At 44.0% G+C, this 20,568-nt stretch overlaps 1 protein-coding gene across 2 annotated transcripts in view; it reads right to left on the reverse strand.

Annotated features, from left to right (window-relative positions):
• Positions 1-20,568, reverse strand: part of KIAA1549 (KIAA1549 ortholog) — a 282,292-nt gene that overhangs the window by 47,364 nt on the left and 214,360 nt on the right. For both annotated transcript variants that reach the window (XM_054560668.2, XM_054560669.2), the window contains 9 exons: positions 19,137-19,270; positions 17,160-17,238; positions 16,771-16,865; positions 10,868-10,993; positions 10,319-10,413; positions 7,700-7,826; positions 4,426-4,508; positions 3,657-3,750; positions 563-775 (listed from right to left, as the gene is read on the reverse strand). In XM_054560668.2, the coding sequence (XP_054416643.1) occupies positions 563-775; positions 3,657-3,750; positions 4,426-4,508; positions 7,700-7,826; positions 10,319-10,413; positions 10,868-10,993; positions 16,771-16,865; positions 17,160-17,238; positions 19,137-19,270 (1,046 nt within the window). The remainder of the gene's footprint in view (positions 1-562; positions 776-3,656; positions 3,751-4,425; positions 4,509-7,699; positions 7,827-10,318; positions 10,414-10,867; positions 10,994-16,770; positions 16,866-17,159; positions 17,239-19,136; positions 19,271-20,568) is intronic.

Consider the following 20,568-nt stretch of genomic DNA (forward strand, 5'->3'; position numbering starts at 1 on the left):
AGAGACTGGCACATTAATGCTCAGTATGGCGGGGCGTGATGTCTCACACCTGTAATCTCAGCACTTTGGGAGGTCGAGGCAGGCAAATCACCTGAGGTCAGGAGTTTAAGACCAGCCCAGCCAACATGGTGAAACCCTGTCTCTACTAAAAATACAAAAATTTGCTGGACATGGTAGGGCGCACCTGTAATCCCAGCTACTCGGGAGGCTGAGGCAGGAGAATCACTTGAACCCAGGAGGCAGAGGTTGCAGTGAGCTGAGATTGTGCCACTGCACAACAGCCTGGGCTACAGAGCGAGATTCTATTTTTTTTTTTTAAAAAAAAAGCTCAATACATACTCACAAAAGGTCAAAAAATGGTGAACAACTGTCAAACACTGAAAAGACGAAGGAATTTCTTTTATGTCCTCGAGTGGGGTTGAGAACTGAAGACACAAAGATGAAGGAAGCAATCCTACCACCAAGTCACTTGAGTTCATGTCGCCCATGAGGCCGACACCCTCTGAGAGCCCAGCAGAGGAGCTGACTCATCGGACCCCTCCTGGCTCCACCTGCCACGCACCATGCCTTGCTCCAGTGCCCTCTTGATACGTGTGGCATCTGCCACCGGGAACCAGATCTCGGCGATGACACACTGTTGGGTGACGTCGATGTTGCACATGTTCAGGATGTGGTAGACAGCCTTCATCTTCTGCACCTTGATGAGCCAGGAGTGCCAGTTGGTAGCGGCTTCCTGCAGCAGGCGCTGGCGGTGAGACTCTGTTTGTGTTATGACCTATACAAAAAACAACACACAGGAAAACAGAGAACTTTCACAGAGCTACTTGACAATGTGCCAAAAATGGAGGGCCACAGGCCACAGCAGCTTCCTCTGCTCTGAGCAGGCTCCTTTGACCTGTGGCTGTCACCTGGCCTTGAACTCTCCTGAGCAGTTTATCTCCCCCCGCTAGAGGCTAAAACCCTTAGGTAGAGATTGTATCTTCCTTTTCTTTTAAATTCCTCATTGTCCTATTGTTATGGGTTGAATTGTCCACATAAAAGAGTCCTAAACTCTGACACCTGTGAATATGGCCTTTTTGGAAAGAGGGTCTTTGCAGATGGGATCAGGTTAAGAAGAGGTCATACTGGATTCGAATGGGCCCTAATCCCATATGATCACTGTCCTGATAAGAAATGTGGACATGGAGGCACACAGGGAAGAACACCACGTGACAACGGAGGCAGCGATCAAAGGAGGCACCTGCAGCTGAGGAATGCGGAGGATGGCCTGCAGCACCAGAGCTGGGGAGAGGCAAGCGGGGGCTCCCTTCAGGTCTTCCGAGGGAGCACGGCCCTGCTGACGCCTTGATTTCAGACCTCTGGCCTCCAGAACCACGACAGAATAAATCTCTATTGTCTTAAGCCACCCAGTTTGCAGTAATTTGTTAGAGCAACCCTAAGAGATTACTACATCTACCACAACGCTTTATATACATAATACCTCCAATAAATGACAAGTGAATGAATGAAGGAATGAATGGACAATTGGGCCCACACAGAATTTATTTAATTGAAATCATTTTTATGTTTTGATGATACGACAAACTGGGTAATCTTTTTCAGTACACATGGCCTCTGTAAGAGACACACTGTAAGAGAGACATGGTGGCTCTAAGATTAATGAGAGCCATGAGGCCCACCGAAGCGTCTCACAAGCCCAATACTACCTGTCACTTAGCAATATAATGCCACCTGGCCTGGAGATTTCCACACCTGGCCTGGAGATTTCCAGGAGACAAGAGCACCTCAGCACAGAGGTGACTTTCAGAAACCTCAAAGAGCACAGCCCAAATTAAATGCCTCAGCATCAGACAGTGTCTAAGATTCATCTTTGGCAGGGACTGAACCAAAGGAGAAAGCTGCCCCTGCAGAAGCTGCTCAGCTGGGATCACCTGAAGGCCTCGACACAGCAGCAACCTGTCATACTAAATGTAAGCACACATCTAGCAGAATTTCTTTTCCATTCTCCTCATGACGTTTTCATAAAATCAAGTATGGAGTATTGGGGGGAAAGGACTTCAGTGGCTTCGGGGAAACAGTGTTCTTGACAAGTGACAAAGAAGGAATGGAGAGGATTAAAAAATTAAACACAGGCCGGGCACAGTGGCTCACGCCTGTAATCCCAGCACTTTGGGAGGATGAGGTGGGTGGATCACCTGAGGTTGGGAGTTCGAGACCAGCCTGACCAACATGTAGAAACCCCGTCTCCACTAAAAATACAAAATTAGCCAGGTATGGTGGCGCATGCCTGTAATCCCAGCTACTCGGAAGGCTGAGGCAGGAGAATCACTTGAACCTGGGAGGCGGAGGTTGCGGTGAGCCGAGATCACACCACTGCACTCCAACCTGGGCAACAAGAGCAAAACTCCATCTCAAAAAAGAAAAAAAAAATTAAACACAGGTTTTCTGGAAAAGTAAAGTTGTCTGCTAGCCTAAGAGTTTTGAAAGACGCACATATCTAATTTCTTAACATACTTGCCCAGAATCTAAAACTGAGTTGACTTCTACCATAGGTATATGCAGCTACTAAATTTTATTTATTTTATTTCCTTTTATTTTATTTTGAGATGGAGTCTCACTTTGTTGCCCAGGCTGCAGTACAGTGGCACGATCTCAGCTCACTGAAACCTTTGCCTCTCAGGTTCAAACGATTCTCCTGCCTCAGCCTCCCAGGTACCTGGGACTAGACTACAGGTGACTGCCACCACGCCTGACTAATTTTTGTATTTTTAGTAGAGATAGGGTTTCACCAGTTTGGTCAGACTAGTCTTGAACTCCTGACCTCAAGTGATCCACCCACCTCAGCTTCCCAAAGTGCTGGGATTATAGGCATGAGCCACCGCACCCAGCCCTAAAATTTAAATTGAATTAAAATTAAATAAAAATAAAAACTAAATGACTTAATGGCACTAGCCATGTTTCAAGGGCTCAATAGCCACATGCGGCTCGTGACTGCAGCGTTGGACAGCGCAGGCCACACGAACCTTCCGTCATAACCGAAAGTTCTATTGAACTCTAGCACTGATGAGAGTGCCAGCTGAGGGAGGCCCAGCTGTTTTCAGTGATTACTTTCAAAGCTGCTGTGATTGAAGAAAGCGTTCTGATCATAAATGTGTTGAGTGTCACGCTGGATGGTGACAGACTTTACAAAGAAAATGAGTTTGGGATGGATGAATGTTCACATGGTGAAACTAGACTCACTGTTTTTACAGAATTAACCCATCAGCTTAAACAACCGGGCAATTCAGTGGGAAAATAATCAGTCAAACTGGTTGTTCAACTTAATTGGCTGGGTGGTTGTATCATAGATTCCGTCTAGGCCGAGGCTGGCAATAAAGGGTGCCTTTTATCAGATCGGGGTGGCCACCTGAAGGCTGACTAGGGCTGTCGTCAAATCTGAGCCTGGGCAAAGCATTCTTAAGACACAGCTTCGTTCCCTCTAGCTTATTGAACAGTTTCCCAATTGTGAAATCTTCCACAGCCACAACCAGAAAGGCATAGCCAGCATTCCAGCCAGTCTCCCAGCGAGGGCCCTGGAGGGCAGGGCTTGCATGAAAACAGCAGAGGCAGCCCTCCTGCAGCCGCCATCAGACCATGCACCCAAACCCCTCACTCACAGTGATTAAATCTTCCAGCCTCACATTGACGCTCTCCAACATCTCTTTGCGCTCCACCACAGGCTCTGGGCAAGGGTAGACAGTGGCTCGAAACCTGTGTTTAATATATTCCAAGGGACACAGGTGAGTTCTTGCTGCAAAGCATTCTGCACCCCCTTTTCTGCTAAGACATCGTTTGCTGACTTTAGTTAGATGGCCAACCTATCCTAGAATAACTGCGTCTTTGGCCACTGGAAAAGGAGTCCCAGTCATAAGGGTTCCCAGTACGTCACTTATGCTGTGAATTGAGGCTGCAGTTCTGTTATATGAACGAGCTTCATTCAAACCATAAAACCTGTGTGTTGTTAGGTAAATAAGACTGCAGGCTGGGCTTGCCCCCTCCTAAGAATCTATTAATGTATTAATATCCTCTGCACTGAGTCATTTCTGCTTCTATGGAGCTACATGTAACACGATTCTGTAAAATCCAAAACAAGTTAGCCATGCAGTTGGATTACTCTTGAGCAGCTGATGAAAAGTCTCAGATGGAATAGACTGAAAGGGGGAACGTGTCCACTTTTAGTTACTCTCACATTTTGCCTATTCAAGTTCTCCCTATTCATATTCTCACAACTATTAAAAATCAACTGGGGCTGACTTTTATGTGAGAAAGTTATTCTAAAGCGTTACCAACCTCTAGAAGCCACAGTCGTGTGCATTTGGCATTGCACATCTCTTTACCTAATCCTGGCCCAAATCACTAAAGAAAGAGCCATTCACTCCCTCTTACCCATCACAGATCTTCTTGATTTTCTGCCTGAGCTGCTCTCCTTGGTAAAATATAATGAATATGTTCTTCTGAATTTCTTCTTTCTGGAAAATCAGAATAAGTTAAAAAAAAAGGGGGGGGGTTCTTTCTGGTTAAAACATAATAGACAGAAATGTAAAGTCCTGTTTTTAGGCTTACATAATTCCTAAATTTAAAACTGGGAAACTGTAACTTTCCTAGTTCATCTAAGTTCATAGCTCACAGTTGAGAGCAAGGCCATCCAGGACCTCACAGAGGCTGATGCAGCCTTAAGGTGACAGGCTCCCTGTTCCCGATGCTGGTTGGACCACAGCCAGACCTTATATTCAGCTCTAAGCCCCACATTTAAGAGATATGATAATAAACAAGAAAACATTCAGAAGAGAATATCGCAAGGCTTAAAACAAAGACAGCTGGCTGATAAACTGGCTCACCAGAGTTAATTAACACACAACACTGACATTTTGGGGATGAGTAGGTGTTTCATATTTAACAAAGGTAAAGCCATGCCCAATTTTTGACTCATACATACAGTTGCTCAGATTTTTTGACTCACACAGTTGCTTGTGTGCCATAAGACTGCTGCTTAAATCGCACTTGTCAAGTCCAAGTTGGACAATTCACAAGAAAGGAAGATGTGTTCCACAAGCAGACATGCAAATGTTTAACTCTTACTGTAAGCAAAGAAATATGAGCTGAAACAATGCATTCTTCCAATCTTATTTAGTTTGAGCGGGTAAAGGTAAAATTACAAAACCCAGACCGGGTGCAGTAGCTCACACCTGTAATCCCAGCACTTTGGGAGGCTAAGGTGGGTGGATTGCTTGAGCCAAGGGGTTCAAGACCAGCCTGGGCAACATGGTAAAACCCCATCTCTACAAAAAATACAAGAATTAGCTGAGTGTGGTGGTGCTCACCTGTGGTCCCAGCTACCAGGAAGGCTGAGGTGGGAGGATTGTTTGAGCCCAGGAAGTTGAGGCTGCAGTGAGCCATGATCATACTACTGCACTCCAGCCTGGGTGACAGAGTGAGACCCTGTCTCAAAAAAAACCCCAAAAAACAAAAAACAAAACCTATTGTTGGAAAAGTTATGACAAATCCAATAGACTCATCACATACTACTCAAGGCACTGAAATCAGAAAAGTCACCGAAAGGCTATTTGTCGGGACCCATTGGGTGTCATTAAAATGCCCACACCCTTTAAGCCAGCAATCCTATTTTCCTTGAACTTGTTTATTATGAAAGTAATTCAGAAGCTAATAAAAATCCACATGCATAAAGATGTTCATCATGGTGTCTACATTCTGGAGAAAAATTAGAAATAAAGTGTCCAAAATAGTTAACGTCACATCAATTCAATGGACACATTAGACATTCCTTAAAAATACTATCAAAATGAATCCTGTCTTTGGCATTTCCTTACGGGAGCAAGTGGCAGTGTTTTAGGATTTTCAGAGCTGCTGTATTACATTATTTCCAAAAGGTTTCTCTACCCGTGGAGTCTACCCTGGTCATTTTCTGAGTCTCTTAAATTTTCTTTTCTCCTGATCCACCAGAATCAGGAATCTGCTCTAATCTCATGACTTCCCTTTGGTGACCTTCGGCGTCCACGCTCATCTTTTTCCAGATGCTTTTACTTCCTCTCCACCATGACTGTCACATTTCAAAACAGGTTTATAAAAAGTGATGATTTAATGTCAAATTAAAAAATAATCATTACAAAGGATGCACAGTAATATGGGGAGGGATCTCGTATTAGGTAAAACAAAGAAAAGAAAAAAATTATTTCCATGTATACTACAATCATATAAAATTATACCTGTCTACGGCTATAGAGAAAAATAGTACAAAAGGCAAAATACAAATGAAGACATTAGAGTGATGGGGTTTCTCATTTTTTTCATAATCTTTCTTATTTTAAATTTCATTTATTTTAAAGTTGTTTTTCATCAAAATGAATTTTGTTGTTTTTTCATTAAAATTAATTTTTTTAGCCTCTAATCTGAAAAAGATTATAGACGCTCAGAAATAAGCTTAGCTTCTGGGAATTAAAGAGTAAGTGGATTAAATACAAACTGGAAGATGAGACAGCAACATCCGACAGAATTCACAGCAACAACTGTATGGCACCAAGGGCCGAGTGCCCTCGAAGCCTTGTTGTTTGAAGTGTGGGATCTATTGGCAAATATATCATCAGCATTCTCTGGGAGTTGTAAGAACTGCAGAATCTCAGGCCCCACTCAGACCCATTGACTCAGAATTTTTTTTTTTTTTTTTTTTTTTTTTTTTTGAGGGAGTCTTGCTCTGTCACCCAGGCTGGAGTGCAGTGGCACAATCTTGGCTCACTGCAACCTCTGCCTCTTAGGTACCGGTGATTCTCCTGCCTCAGCCTTGCAAGTAGCTGGGACTACAGGTGTGCGCCACCACTCCTGGCTAATTTTTTTATTTTTAGTAGAGACAGAGTTTCACCATGTTGGCCAGGATGGTCTCAAACTCCTGACCTCGGGTGATCCGTCCACCTCGGCCTCCCAAAGTGCTGGGATTACAGGCATGAGTCACCATGCCCGGCCTATTTTTTTTTTGAGATAGGGTCTCACTCTGTTCCCCAGGCTGGAGTGCAGTGGTGTGATCATAGCTCACTGCAGCCTTGACCTCCTGGGCTCAAGTTGTCCTCCCACCTCAGCCTCCTAAGTAGCTGGGACTACCGGTGTGTGCCACCACACCTGGTTAACTTTTTTTTGTAGAGATGTTGTCTTGCTATGTTGCCCAGGCTGGTCTCAACCCCCTGACCTCAAATGATCCTCCCACCTTGGGCTCCCAAAGCGCTGGGATTACAGGCATGAGCCACCATTCCTGGCCTGGAATTTGCATTTTAACAAGATCCCCGGGTGACCTCTCTGCCTGCGTGAACACTGAAGCTTGAGAAGCTGACCTCAATCAGTTCTCAGTTCTTTAAGACATAGCTGCCGCCTAGGATAGTACTAGTATAACTAAGTTCTAGAGAAAAGTATAGCTATGTCTCTGGGAAGAATGAACCAATTATGAGGTGTTGACAAGAATCAGTCCTTGAACTCACCTTTCAAATATATATTTTTTAAAATGAACAAAGTAAAAGGGAAGGAAAAAAGGAGAAAGAAAGGAAATAGATATTAGTTTCATCAAACTAAAGACCCCCCATGTTTTGGGAGAATGAAGGGCTTCTGCTGAGGGCTATGGGAAGTCTCAGAGAAAGTTTTTGCAGCCCGAGGTTCCCACCGTGACAGGATCCTCCAGAGAGGCGTCCATCTCACTGAATTTCAAGTACACGTTTCCTCGGCAAATTCGCCACAGTAACCGCTCAAAGGAAGCCATCCTCTCCCTGTTGATCACACCGGCTATGAACCTAGGCAGCCAGAAGGGAAGACATTCCTTAGGCACAGGGACTGGGGTGCAGAGAGAAGGCCCTGTAGGACGTGAAGACGCACCATGAAAGGAAGGGCCATTCACTCTGCGAGCAGGAGGGACCCCGACACAGCTCTGCCGACAGGAGTCCCAAGGCCACCCCACATCCAGCCCCGACTTGCCCCAAGTCCCTTTGACCTTCTGTTTTCTTTGATATCTTGAAATATCCTTAATCATTCCAATACTATATCGTCACTAATTGCAATTAAGAATATGATAGAACGGCCGGGTGCTGTGGCTCACACCTGTAATCCCAGTACTTTGGGAGGCCGAGGCGGGTGGATCACCTGAGGTCAGGAGTTCGAGACCAGCCTGGCCAACATGGTGAAACCCCAACTCTACTAAAAATACAAAAGTAGCCACACATGGTGGCGTGCACCTATAATCCCAGCTACTCAGGATGCTGAGGTAGGAAAATCACTTGAACCTGGAAGGCGGAGGTTGCAGTGAGCCAAGATTGTGCCACTGCACTCCAGCCTGGGCAGAGAAGAGTGAAACTCTTCTCAAAAAATAAAAAAAAAGAATATGATAGACCATTCATCATGCATTGTAGCTAATGATAGCAAATATTCAACAGTGGTCTCTATGCATTTTTCCAAAAATATTTTAATACTAAGAGGGAAAAATACATTGATGTCTATATATATCTGTTTTTTCCATTATCCAAGCATGTAGATAACTGCTGACCCAAACTTCTCATGTTAGCCAGTGACTTTCAGGGGCTTATTACTTTAAATGTACATTGATCCTGTATTACCTTCTGATCGAATATTTCCAATAAATATTTTTATTTTCATTTCAAATTCAATGCCTAGTGCCTCAAATATCAGGCCCTCAAATATCTATCAAATAAAAAATCATAAATCCCAAACTCACAACTTTCAGAAATGCTTTAAAATGCATCAATTTCACCTAGGCACTGAACAAAATCCTACCATTTTGAATCACCACATTATTTTCATGGCTATAACACATCATATCACTGCTTCTTGGAAATAACTTGATTGCATAACTATCCCATTTCTTTTTTTTATTAAAAAAATTTTTTTTGTAGACACAGAGTCTTGCTATGTTGCCCAGGCTGATCGCAAACTCCTGGCCTCAAGTGATCCTCCTGCCTCAGCTTCCAAAGTGCTGGGATTACAGGCATAAGCCACCACATCTGGCCCCCATTTCTAATTACATTTAAAAATGTATCCCGGGCAACACAGTGAGGTCTCGTCTATACTAAAAAATTTTTTAAAAATTAGCCTGGCATTGTGGCGCGTGCCTGTGGTCCAGCTACTTGCGAGGCAGATGGTCCAGCTACTTGCGAGGCAGAGGTAGGAAGATCACTTGCGCCTGAGAGGTCAAGGCTGCAGTGAGCTATGATTGCACGTCTGCACAGCCTGGGCAACAGAGCGAGACCCCGTGTCAAAAAAAAAAAAAACAAAAATTCAGGCCAGGCGCGGTGGCTCACGCCTGTAATCCCAGCACTTTGGGAGGCCAAGGTGGGCGGATCACGAGGTCAGGAGATCGAGACCATCCTGCCTAATACGGTGAAACCCCTTCTCTACTAAAAACACAAAAAAATTAGCTGGGTATGGTGGCAGGCGCCTGTAGTCCCAGCTACTCGGCTGAGGCAGGAGAATGGTGTGAACCTGGGAGGTGGAGTTTGCAGTGAGCCGAGATTGCGCCACTGCACTCCAGCCTGGGCGACAGAGTAAGACTCTGTCTCAAAAAAAAAAAAAAAAAAAATTCAAACTCCAAGTGCATTTATTATCAAAGTAATATTTTATTTTATTTTTTTGAGCTGGAGTCTTGCTCCGTCGCCCAGGCTAGAGTGCAGTGGCACGATCTCGGCTCACTGCAACCTCTACCTCCAGGGTTCAAGCGATTCTCCTGCCTCAACTTCCTGAGTAACTGGTATTACAGGCACGTGAGACCACGCCTGGCTAATTTTGTATTTTTAGTAGAGATTGGGGTTTCACTATGTTGGCCAGGCTGGTTCCAAACTCCTGACCTCAAGTGATCCACCCACCTCAGCCTCCCAAAGTGCTGGAATTACAGGTGTAAGCCACCATGCCCGGCCCCCAAAATAGTACTTTAAAGAGAAAGGAAAAACATATGTCCCCATAGCCTTGTTCCAACGCCAGGGAAGAGTTGTGATAATCCATCTGAACAATGATCCCCACAGCCTCCCATGGGGGAGCAATATAAACATTGCAGTCTTCAGGCTCAAGGAGGTCAGCATCGCCACTAACAAGAAGCTGACACCACTTCCGACTCCACCAACCTAGTAAGTTACACATGGGTCTATTCCTCGGCAGAGGCTTCGCATCCATGGGAAACAGTCCCCATTCCAGCGGCTATTTGTTCACCCGTTCATTCACTCACTCAGAAATCACTCGCCAGGACCAGGGACCCATCTACACACAAGAGTTATATACTAACCCCAACTTTCCGGTCATATATGCAGGCACCGCTTTCAACTCCAGGAGGCCAGAAGTGTCCTCAGTAAAGAAATCATCAGCTAAATTGGTTTCCGTCTGAAAGTCAAAGCACTATGATTTTCATTTAAATATATTTAGGGAAACTGAAAAGGCACCCACACCTCAAGATTTTCTCTGGTTTTAGTGAAGCTTTAATTTTCCACAAAAAGTTAACAGAAGTCAGAAAACAGAGTGCTCCCGGCCAGATCAAAAAGCTTCCCTGGTCTTTTCCTACCAAAACCCTAAAACTTCTCAAACCAACTGCTGTGCTTGGTTCTGACTTCTCTTTCTGCCTGAGCCATTTTCAGCACATACATTTTACTGAGCACCATAATATTTTTCCATTCAATTCAACCAGCACTACAATTATTCCACCCAAAATACTCCTCCGCCCTCACCAATGGCTTAGCCATGGAACAGAAACAGAGTGATTTACTCAGATCCCAGGCCAGCCAGTTTCCAAAATGGAAATTTGAGGTTCTGATTTAGTAAATCATCCCCACGTGACCACCTCAAAGAAGTCTTGGGTTTTCTTCAGGAGGTATTTCAGTTCCGTCAGTTCTAGGAAGCTTTGTTTCAAGGCCTGCTGGTTCTGGTTGGCTTCCTGTAACTCTCCTTCCAGTTTTTCTAGAACAGTCTATGCAGGAAGGAAAAAGAAGGTAAGCCAACAGCAAGTGCTATGACATTCCTGAAATACATTACCCACAACAGATGACTAAAAAAAAATCAAAGGAATCAGCACATAACATGATTGCAGACCCTAATACACATACACACAGACACACACAGACACAAACACACACACGTGCACGCTCTCTTAAGAGTTCCATCACCAAATGAGAGGATTAGGAAGTACTTGGAGGAGTGGATGGCCACTTCGTGGAGAAGTCAAGACATTTTGGCAAATCACGCCTCTCCTCATTTAAAACACTAGGCCAGGCCGGGTGCGGTGGCTCATGCCTGTAATCCCAGCACTTTGGGAGGCCGAGATGTGCAGATCACTTGAGGTCAAGCGTTCAAGACCGGACTGGTTAATGTGGTGAAACCCCATCTCTACTAAAAATAGAAAAATTAGCCAGGAATGGTGGCGCACGCCTGTAATCCCAGCTACTCAGGAGGCAGAGGCAGGAGAGTTACTTGAACCCAGGAGGCAGAAGCTGTGGTGAGCCGAGATCATGCCACTGCACTCTAGCCTGGGCTACAGAGCAAGACTCCATTTCAAAAAAACAAATAAATAACAATAAAAATAACTTCAGAAACATGAAACAATATGGAGTCTTAAAATAGAAAATGATGGGCCAGGCACAGTCACTCAGCCTGTAATCCCAGCGCTTTGGGAGGCGGAGGCAAGTGGATCACTTGAGGTCAGGGGTTCAAGACCAGCCTGGCCAACATGATGAAAACCTGTTTCTACTAAAAATACAGAAATTAGCTGGGCATGGTGGCACATGCCCGTAGTCCCAGCTACTCGGGAGGCTGAGGCAGGAGAATCGCTTGAGTCCGGGAGGCAGAGGTTACAGTGAGCAGAGATCGCACCACTGCATTCCCACTTGGGTGACAAAGCTTTTTTTCAGACTCTGTCTCAAAAAAATATATATATGTGTGTATATATGTATATATATACATGTATATGCATGTATATATATACACAAACATATGTATATATGTATATAATATATATGAAATGATGAAATAGCAAGTTGCAGAAGAATAAACAATATAGTTCCATTTAGAGAAAATTTTTTAACATGTAAAGCTATACCATATATTATTTAGAAAAATAAATACGTAATAAAACTATGAAAAAATAAAGAAAAATACAAAAGTTAGGATAATGATGATCTCGAAGGGAAGAAGGGAAAGGAGATGGAGGAGGGGTGAGGAGGGGCACACAGGTTTTTATGAGTGTCCCTGTGGGTACCGTTATCTTACACAGGGCAACAGACACATGGTGTGTGCTGATCCTTACTTTTTATACCTCACATGTTTTATAAAAATTTTACTAATTCAGTTTAATGTTTAACAAAAACAATAACAAATCCACACTGAAACACACAGGAGTGAAACTATAGAACAAAGACAAAACCTTAAAGGCTATCAGGGAAAAAAAGGACATATATCCACAAAGCGGTGATAATTGAACCAGTAGCAAATATTATGAGAAAAATTTAGTGAATATGTGCCTTGAAGTGTTGTGTAATTGTCATCTGTAGCCTGCACATCAAGGGGTAGTGGGGAAGGGTTGGCAGGTATTACAGAAAGACAGGAAAGGGAAGGGAAGTAAAAAACAAAAGGAATAATAACCGAAAAAGCCAGTGAATCAGAAATCGCAATAAATGGAAATGGATTAAGGTCACCTATTAAAGAAGAAATTGCCATGCTAGTTTTTAATCCATCTAAAAGACACTGTTAACAGAGTTTTTGTTTTTGTTTTTGTTTTTAAGACAAAGTCTCACTCTGTCACCCAAGCTGGAGTGCAGTGGCGTGATCTTGGCTCACTGCAACCTCCACCTCTTGGGTTCAAGCAATTCTCTTGCCTCAGCCTCCCAAGTAGCTGGGATTACAGGCGTGTGCCACCAGGCCCGGCTAATTTTTTTGTATTTTTAGTAGAGACAGGGTTTCACCATGTTGGCCAGGCTAGTCTTGAACTCCTGACCTCAAGTGATCCACCCACCTCGGCCCCCCAAAGTGCTGGGATTACAGCCGTGAGCCACTGCGCCTGGCACAAAGAGATTTTTTTAAAACAATAAAAAATGATAATCCTGTAGATGTTAGCTCTCCCTGAAATGCTTAGTATTAGACAAAATTGAATTACTATGGAAAATTTCAAACACACACAAGCAGCGCGAATCCCATCCACCCATCATCCAGCTTCAGTTCCACTCCATTACCTCCCGTCTCAGAGAAAGCCATTACCCTGAATTTTGAACACTGAATATAATGACACAAAGTTGGGGGAAAAAGTAAATCTTCATTTCCCAATCATTTCCTCTATCCACTTAATGATGCCATAAAAATAATGCTGCCATTACTATACACAATGGATATATAATTATATAAAAGTATAGCTGCATGAGAATAAAGCCTGAAAACAAGGAAGAGTCAGGGCAGTTTCTGCTGGGATGGTGGTTTTTTCCCTCCCCCCTGAATTAGTATTTCCTCTAGGACTGTTATAAAAGCCTCTTTAGAAACTCGACGAGGCCGGGGCCCAGAGCCATTGGTGTACTCTTGCCAAAGGATTCAACTCTCTAGCAATGTTGGGGGAACACAGCTAACTGCAGGATTAGTCAAATCAATCAATCAACAATCAATCCCAGTGAGCAATGAATGGTAAAAGATATTACTCTCCTACTTTTATGCTGGTAGTTTTTGTTTTTGTTTTTGAGAGAAGGTCTCACTCTGTTGCCCAAGCTAGGGTGCAGTGGTGTGAACACAGCTTACCGCAGCCTTGACCTTCTGGTAGCCATTCTCCTGCCTTAGCCTCGCAAGTAGCTGGGACCACAGGTGCACACCACCACACCCAGCTAATTTTTTTTATTTTCTTGTGGAGACAGAGTCTCATTATGTTGGGCAGACTGGTCTCAAACTCCTGAGCTCAAGCAATCCTCCTGCCTTGGCCTCCCAAAGTGTTGGGATTACAGGCATAAGCCACCATGGGCAGCCCTGGTGCTGTTTTAATTTCATTTTTACAGCAAATAACATTCAGAAGAAAAACACTAAGGAAAGACTTGTGCACACATCTGATTGCCCCTTATCTATTCCTACAAATTTATGAATGTAGAGCTTTAACACCTTAAAATATCATGCTAGATTTTTTTTTTTTTTTTTTTTTTTTTTTTGAGACACAGTCTCCCTCTGTCGCCCAGGCTGGAGTACAGTAGTGCTATCTCGGTTCCCTGAAACCTCCCCTTCCTGTATTCAAACAATTCTCCTGCCTCAGCCATTAGAGTAGCTGGGATTACAGGCATGCGCCACCACACCTGGCTAATATTTTTGTATTTTCAATAGAGATGGGGTTTCACCATGTTAGTCAGGCTGGTCTCGAACTCCTGACCTCAAGCAATACACCCACCTTGGCTTCCCAAAGTGCTGGGATTACAGGCGTGAGCCACTGTGCCCAGCCTATCATGCTAGAGATATATATATATATTTTTTTTAATCCATCTAAGAGACACCCTTACCAAAGAGATAAAAGATAAACAATATAGCCCAAAACAATAAATTTCACTAAAATAAAAATAAAAAGGGCTATCCACTCAAATTTTAGCTCCCACCACCCAGAAAAACTTATTATTATCAGTCAAGATTGAATCTTTTAAACTTAAAATGGTGAAACTTGAAAATGTGTGTGCCTTGGCATGGTTGAAGTCAGCCAAAACTAAATCCAGTTGGATGAATTCCCTTTTTAAGGTACTACAGCCAACTCAGTTTGAAAACAAAAGCCGCACATGTTACCTGTTTAACAAAATCAAGACAGGCTCTATGCTTGTCAAGTTTCATCGTAATATCAAAGAAGAATATCCATAATTATTTGAAAAGGCTATTAAAATATTCCTCCCTTTTCCCACTGCTTATCTGTGTAAGGCTGGATTATCTTCCTCTACTTCAATAAAAACAGCACATCACCAACAGATTTAAAGTAGAAGCAGGTGTGAGAAACCAGCTGTCTTCTATTAGCCAAGCACTTTAAAAATTCACAAACAATGCCATCCTTCTCATGAAAGTGTTTTTGTCTTGGAAAAGACAGTCATTTTTCACTTAAAAAATCTTACCATGTAATGAGACATTATTGTTATTTTCAAGTGAATTAATACATAAATATTTTACATACTTTTCCATTTTAATTTGTAATACAGTAAAAAATCAATAAACAGGCCAGGCGAGGTGGCTCACGCCTGTAATCCCAGCACTTTGGGAGGCTGAGGTGGGCGGATCACCTGAGGTCAGGAGTTCAAGACCAGCCTGGACAACATGGTGAAACCCCGTCTCTACTAAAAATACAAAAATTAGCTGGGTGTGGTGGCGCATGCCTGTAATCCCAGCTACTTGGGAAGCTAAGGCAGGAGAATCGCTTGAGCCTGGGAGGCAGAGATGCAGTGAGCCGAGATCACACCACTGCACTCCAGCCTGGGCAACAGAGCAAGACTCCATCTCAAAAAAATATGATAAGGTCCAAAATATTTTCTAGAAGATCTGACAATCTAATATTTCTATGTGAGTATCAAGATTTATACTACTCATGGCTTTGAAAATTTCAAGAATTTGAAGTTATCTTCAAAAAAAAAAAAACCCAGCCAGAGAAAAGGCTCAGCTAGGTGAAGCCTTGCCTACCTGCCCACGCCCTGAATGAGCTGTTCCACTGCCGAGGATAAAATACCTGCTTTTTCAATTAAGTCCCCCAGGGTCCTCCATGGTCTGGCTCTGCCTACCTCTTCACTTCCTCTCCCAGCCCTGCCCCCATCCCTGTCCCCACCATCTGCTCTATAAGCCCTTGGAGGGCACAGTCATGTTTATTTCTCTCTAAGGTACCTTGCACATGGCAGGTATTCAGTGGTTTATTTTTTGTTTGTTTGTTTGTTTTTGAGACGGAGTCTCGCTCTGTCGCCCAGGCTGGAGTGCAGTGGCACAATCTCAGCTCACTGCAACCTCTGCATCTCCGGATTCAAGCGATTCTTGTGCCTCAGCCTCCCAAGTAGCTGGGATTACAGGCATCTACCACCACCCCTGGCTAATTTTTGTATATTTAGTAAAGACAGGGTTTCACCATGTTGGCCAGGCTGGTCTCGAACTCCTGACCTCGTGATCCACCTGCCTCAGCCTCCCAAAGTGGTGGGATTACAGGGGTGAGCCACTGTGCCCAGCCGGTTTTCAGTGTTTTATAAAAGACAGAAGGGGAAGGAAATAGAGAAGGAAAGGAAAGAGGGAGAGCCCCACCAGCTGAAATGACCTTGAAAACTGCAGTCTTCTCCCAGTTGACCTACAGAAGCCAGTCAGAGAAGCAGCTTCCATCTGGAGTGGGTCCAACTCATCAGCTGCTTCCCACCAGATAGAGAATTAGAAAACATCCCATTATGCCCACACTCAGCCCATTCAGTGGCACCCGGCAGACAAGACTCCACTGCCTGTAAGAATCAAACGCCCACAAAAGCAATCAACTCCTCAAAGTGGGCTAAGCTTCCCTAGGGCTATGCTGAGAAAGGAAAACAGCTGTCTCCAGATCAGCAGGTGTGGCTCTAAAAACCGCACACTGGGATTTTCCTGGGGCTGTAACCCTGAGAAGGAGACGACCAAGCAAGCCTGCCTCCCTGCCTTCAGCAACCAGGTAGAGAACCTGCAAGCGGCTCTCAGGGCCTTCAAGGAGACAGGCTTCATGACTGTCCTTACCTGGGGAGGCCAGCAAAGTGGAGAACTTACCTCCAGGGTAATCATTTCCCGTGGGAGTGGGGTCAGTGGGCTTTTCTCAAGCAACTGAACTGCAATCTCATTTTGCATCTCGTCTTCCAGAAAACCTGAAGAATGAAAACCCACCAGAAACCCCAAGGTGATTGTGTTTTCTCATAACTAAGAAATGAGGTCAAGCAAGACATGTGCCTTTCACTCAGCTCAGCTACCTGAATTGTCCTAGGAGCTGCCACAGCACCTGGATCCCACCCCCAACCTCCCCCATTCCCTCCAGGTGGGCCTCTGGGACCACCTCAGAAAGTATTGCAAATAGGGACACATTTGTTCATTAAGTCCTGCAAACTATTGACCCCCTTGCCAGTTCACATTTGAACAGTAAGCAAAAAAAAAAATTGGCTTACGGAGGATTCTCTCCAGTGATTCACACCTTCTGACTTCATTCACAAATTTCCTTTGAAAGCTGTTCACATTCATATTTAACTGGGGGGGGGGGGGGGGAATCACAAGATACACATTAGTAGCAACAGCTGCCAATAGATTTCTTTTTTTTTTTTTTTCCGAGACGGAGTTTTAATCTTGTCACCCAGGCTGGAGGGCAATGGCGCGATCTCAGCTCACTGTAAGCTCCACCTCCTGGGTTCTAGTGATTCTTCTGCCTCAGCCTCCCAAGTAACTGGGATTACAGGCACCCACCACCACGCCTGGCTAATTTTTGTATTTGTAGTAGAGATGGGGTTTCACCATGTTGGCCAGGCTGGCCTCAAGCTCCTGACCTCAGGTGATCCGGCCACCTCAGCCTCTCAAAGTGCTGGGATTACAGGTGTGAGGCACTGTGCTAAGCCCCCTTTTGGTCATTTTATTATCTTTTTAATACTAGCGAATGTTGCTGGAATTATCTTAGGAATAGATACTTCCATGCACAAGACAGGTGAGTTACAGGCAAAACACACCTTAGTGTTCTTATATTCAATCCCCCAAATGCTTCAACATTCACCCTCTCGTTTCTAAAAGAAACAAAGTCCTGGCCAGGTACAGTTGCTCACGCCTGTAATCCCAACATTTGGGAGGTCGAGGCTGGTGGATCACTTGAGCCCAGGAGTTTGAGACCAACCTGGGCAACATAATGAGACCTCATCTCTACAAAAAATTACAAAATTAACCGAGCGTGGTGGTGTGCTGAGGTAGGAGGATGGCTTGAGCCTGGGAGGTCAAGGCTACAATGAGCTGTGATTGTGCCACTGCCCTCCAGCCTGGGCTACAGAGCGAGACCCTGTCTCAAAAAAAAAAAAATGGACTTAATCAAAATTTGAAACTTTTGTGCATCAAAGGACACTTAACAGTGTCCTTTCACTTTCTTAATAGGAAGTAAAAAAAACCCACAGCATGGGAGAAAATCATATATCTGCCTGAAAAAAGAAAAAAGAGAGGAAAAGAAAAGCAAAGATAGGAAGGAAGGAAGGAAGGAAGGAAGGAAGGAAGGAAGGAAGGAAAGAAGGAAGGTAGGAAGGAAGGAAGGAAAGAAGGAAGGTAGGAAGGAAGGAAGTCTGCCTTCATCTAAGTTTACCTTATTTCTCTGCCTTGGCTATCCAAATGAGCCTCAAAATCCTCAATGGGGTCATAAAAATGACCAGACCTTGAAGATTGCACGGCTCCATGTAACGTATCACAGTCATCAACAAAACCTCAACTCTCAGCTCAGCTCAATAAACGTTATTGAGGACCTGCCTCATATGAGGTCCTGTGTGAAGAACTAGGGATGCAAACAACAAGATGTGATTCTTCCCTGCAGAAGCTTAGCTCTGACCTTGACCTTAGTGAAGAAGTAAAGAAGCACTGGTTTTCTAAATTAGACTAAGAGCTTGGTGAGGGTCTAAACTTGCCCCTGGGAAATGATACCCCAATGTCATACTCAAGACAGTCTAACTCTAGACTATCACTCTGGAACTCAATCCCGGGTATTACAACCAACTCTGGACTCCAGAATACTTTGTCCTCAACCTGTCTAGTCAGGAAAAATAGTTTTTATGGTCAGAACAAGGTTTGGTAATCTACATGCCCATTGGCTATATACAATGTTTGAAGATGCTACACAAGAGAAAAAAAATTCAATGACATCTAATGGGTAGTGATTGCATTAGAGCTTCAAGACATTCCTATAGAGGAGACAGGCATGGAGGGAAGGAGAACACGCTCTTGAATGACCTGCCTGGTCATGACAAATCCTAGCCAGAAGCACTAAAACTACAGAATTTTGTGGATTCCAGCTCACGGCTCCTCTCCCTACAAAATGGTTATTGTTCACCATAAAGAAGTGTTGTGCAAGAGTTATCTACTCCCATCCCTCCCTTCCTCTTATCTCCAAAGAACTCAGTACCTACATCTTTGAACTGAACCAATCCAAGCTCTCCGAGCTCAGCCACACAGCAATATGCAGCTTCCACCTGGAGAAACAGTTGTGACAAACACATCTCCTCGCTTCGAAACACAGACGCCATCTTGGCCCAGCCTCGGTCTACAGGAGGAAAAGAAAAATATATTAATACTTAAGGTAATAAATGTGTGAAAACCTTAGGATGAAATTTTTAAGTTAAAATCTAACAGGGAAAAAAATCCATTAGGAATCACTCCTGATTTTAGGAGACTTTTTTTTTTTTTTTTTTTTTTCTGAGACAGGGTCTCACTCTGTTGCCCCGGCCTGGAATGCAGTGGTGCAATTCTGGCTCACTGCAGCCTCAACCTCCCAGGCTCAAGTAATCCACTCATCTCAGCCTCCTGAATAGCGGGGACTACAGGTGTGTACCAGGATGCCCAGCTATCCTGATTCTAAAAATATAAACAAAAACAAGATAGCACTTTATGCCCTCCATCAGATGGGCAAAATATTATACTTTATTTTTGAGACAGAGTCTTGCTCTGTCACCCAGGCTGGAGTGCAGTGGCACAAACACGACTCACTGCAGCCTCAACCTCCTGGGCTCAAGAGATCATCCTGCCTCAGCCTCCTGTGTAGCTGGGACTACAGGTGTGCACCACCACACCCGGCTAGTTTTTTTATTTTTTTGTTGAGACAGAGTCTTGCTGTGTTGCCCAGGCTGGTATTGAACTCCTGGACTGAAGTGATCCTCCCACTCTGGTCTCCCAAAGTGCTGGGATTACAGGCATGAGCCACTGCTCTCAGCTGGCAAAATATTTTAAAATATGACTAAAGACTCGAGTTGTAGAGGGTATGAGAAAACAGACCCTTTCATGCACTAGAATGTCACTCCAGAACTCAGTCGTGGGTATCACAACCAACTCTGGATTCCAGAATACTTTGTCTTCAATCTCCCTAGTCAAGAAAAATAGTTTTTGTCATCAGAATGAGATTTGGTAATCCATATGCCCATTGGGTATATCCAATGTTAACGTGTAAATTCTTTGTAGCTTTTTCAGAGAGCAATTTATCAATGTCTATCAAATCTTATATCCCTCATACCCACAAATCAAGATGTCCACTGCTATCTACCCAGATAGACCTGGATATGTATGGAGAAACAGATGAACAAGAATGTTTCTTATAACATTGTATGTAATAATTATAGTAAATGGCTGTAACCTAGCTATCCATCAATAGGGGAATGATTAAATAAACTGTGATATAACAGAGCCCTGTGCAGTCAGCAGGAATAAAATAAATCTGTATGTCCTGTATATGGAAGAAGGATGCCCACAGGTGAGTGGGGCAGGGGAATGGTGCGAGTTAGGTCAGCCAAAACTGACCTGCAAGACACAGTTCCACCATACAGTCATAAGTGTGTATTGACACGGCTG

Source organism: Pongo abelii, chromosome 6, assembly GCF_028885655.2.
Source record: "Pongo abelii isolate AG06213 chromosome 6, NHGRI_mPonAbe1-v2.0_pri, whole genome shotgun sequence".
NCBI classification, from domain to species: Eukaryota; Metazoa; Chordata; class Mammalia; order Primates; family Hominidae; genus Pongo; species Pongo abelii.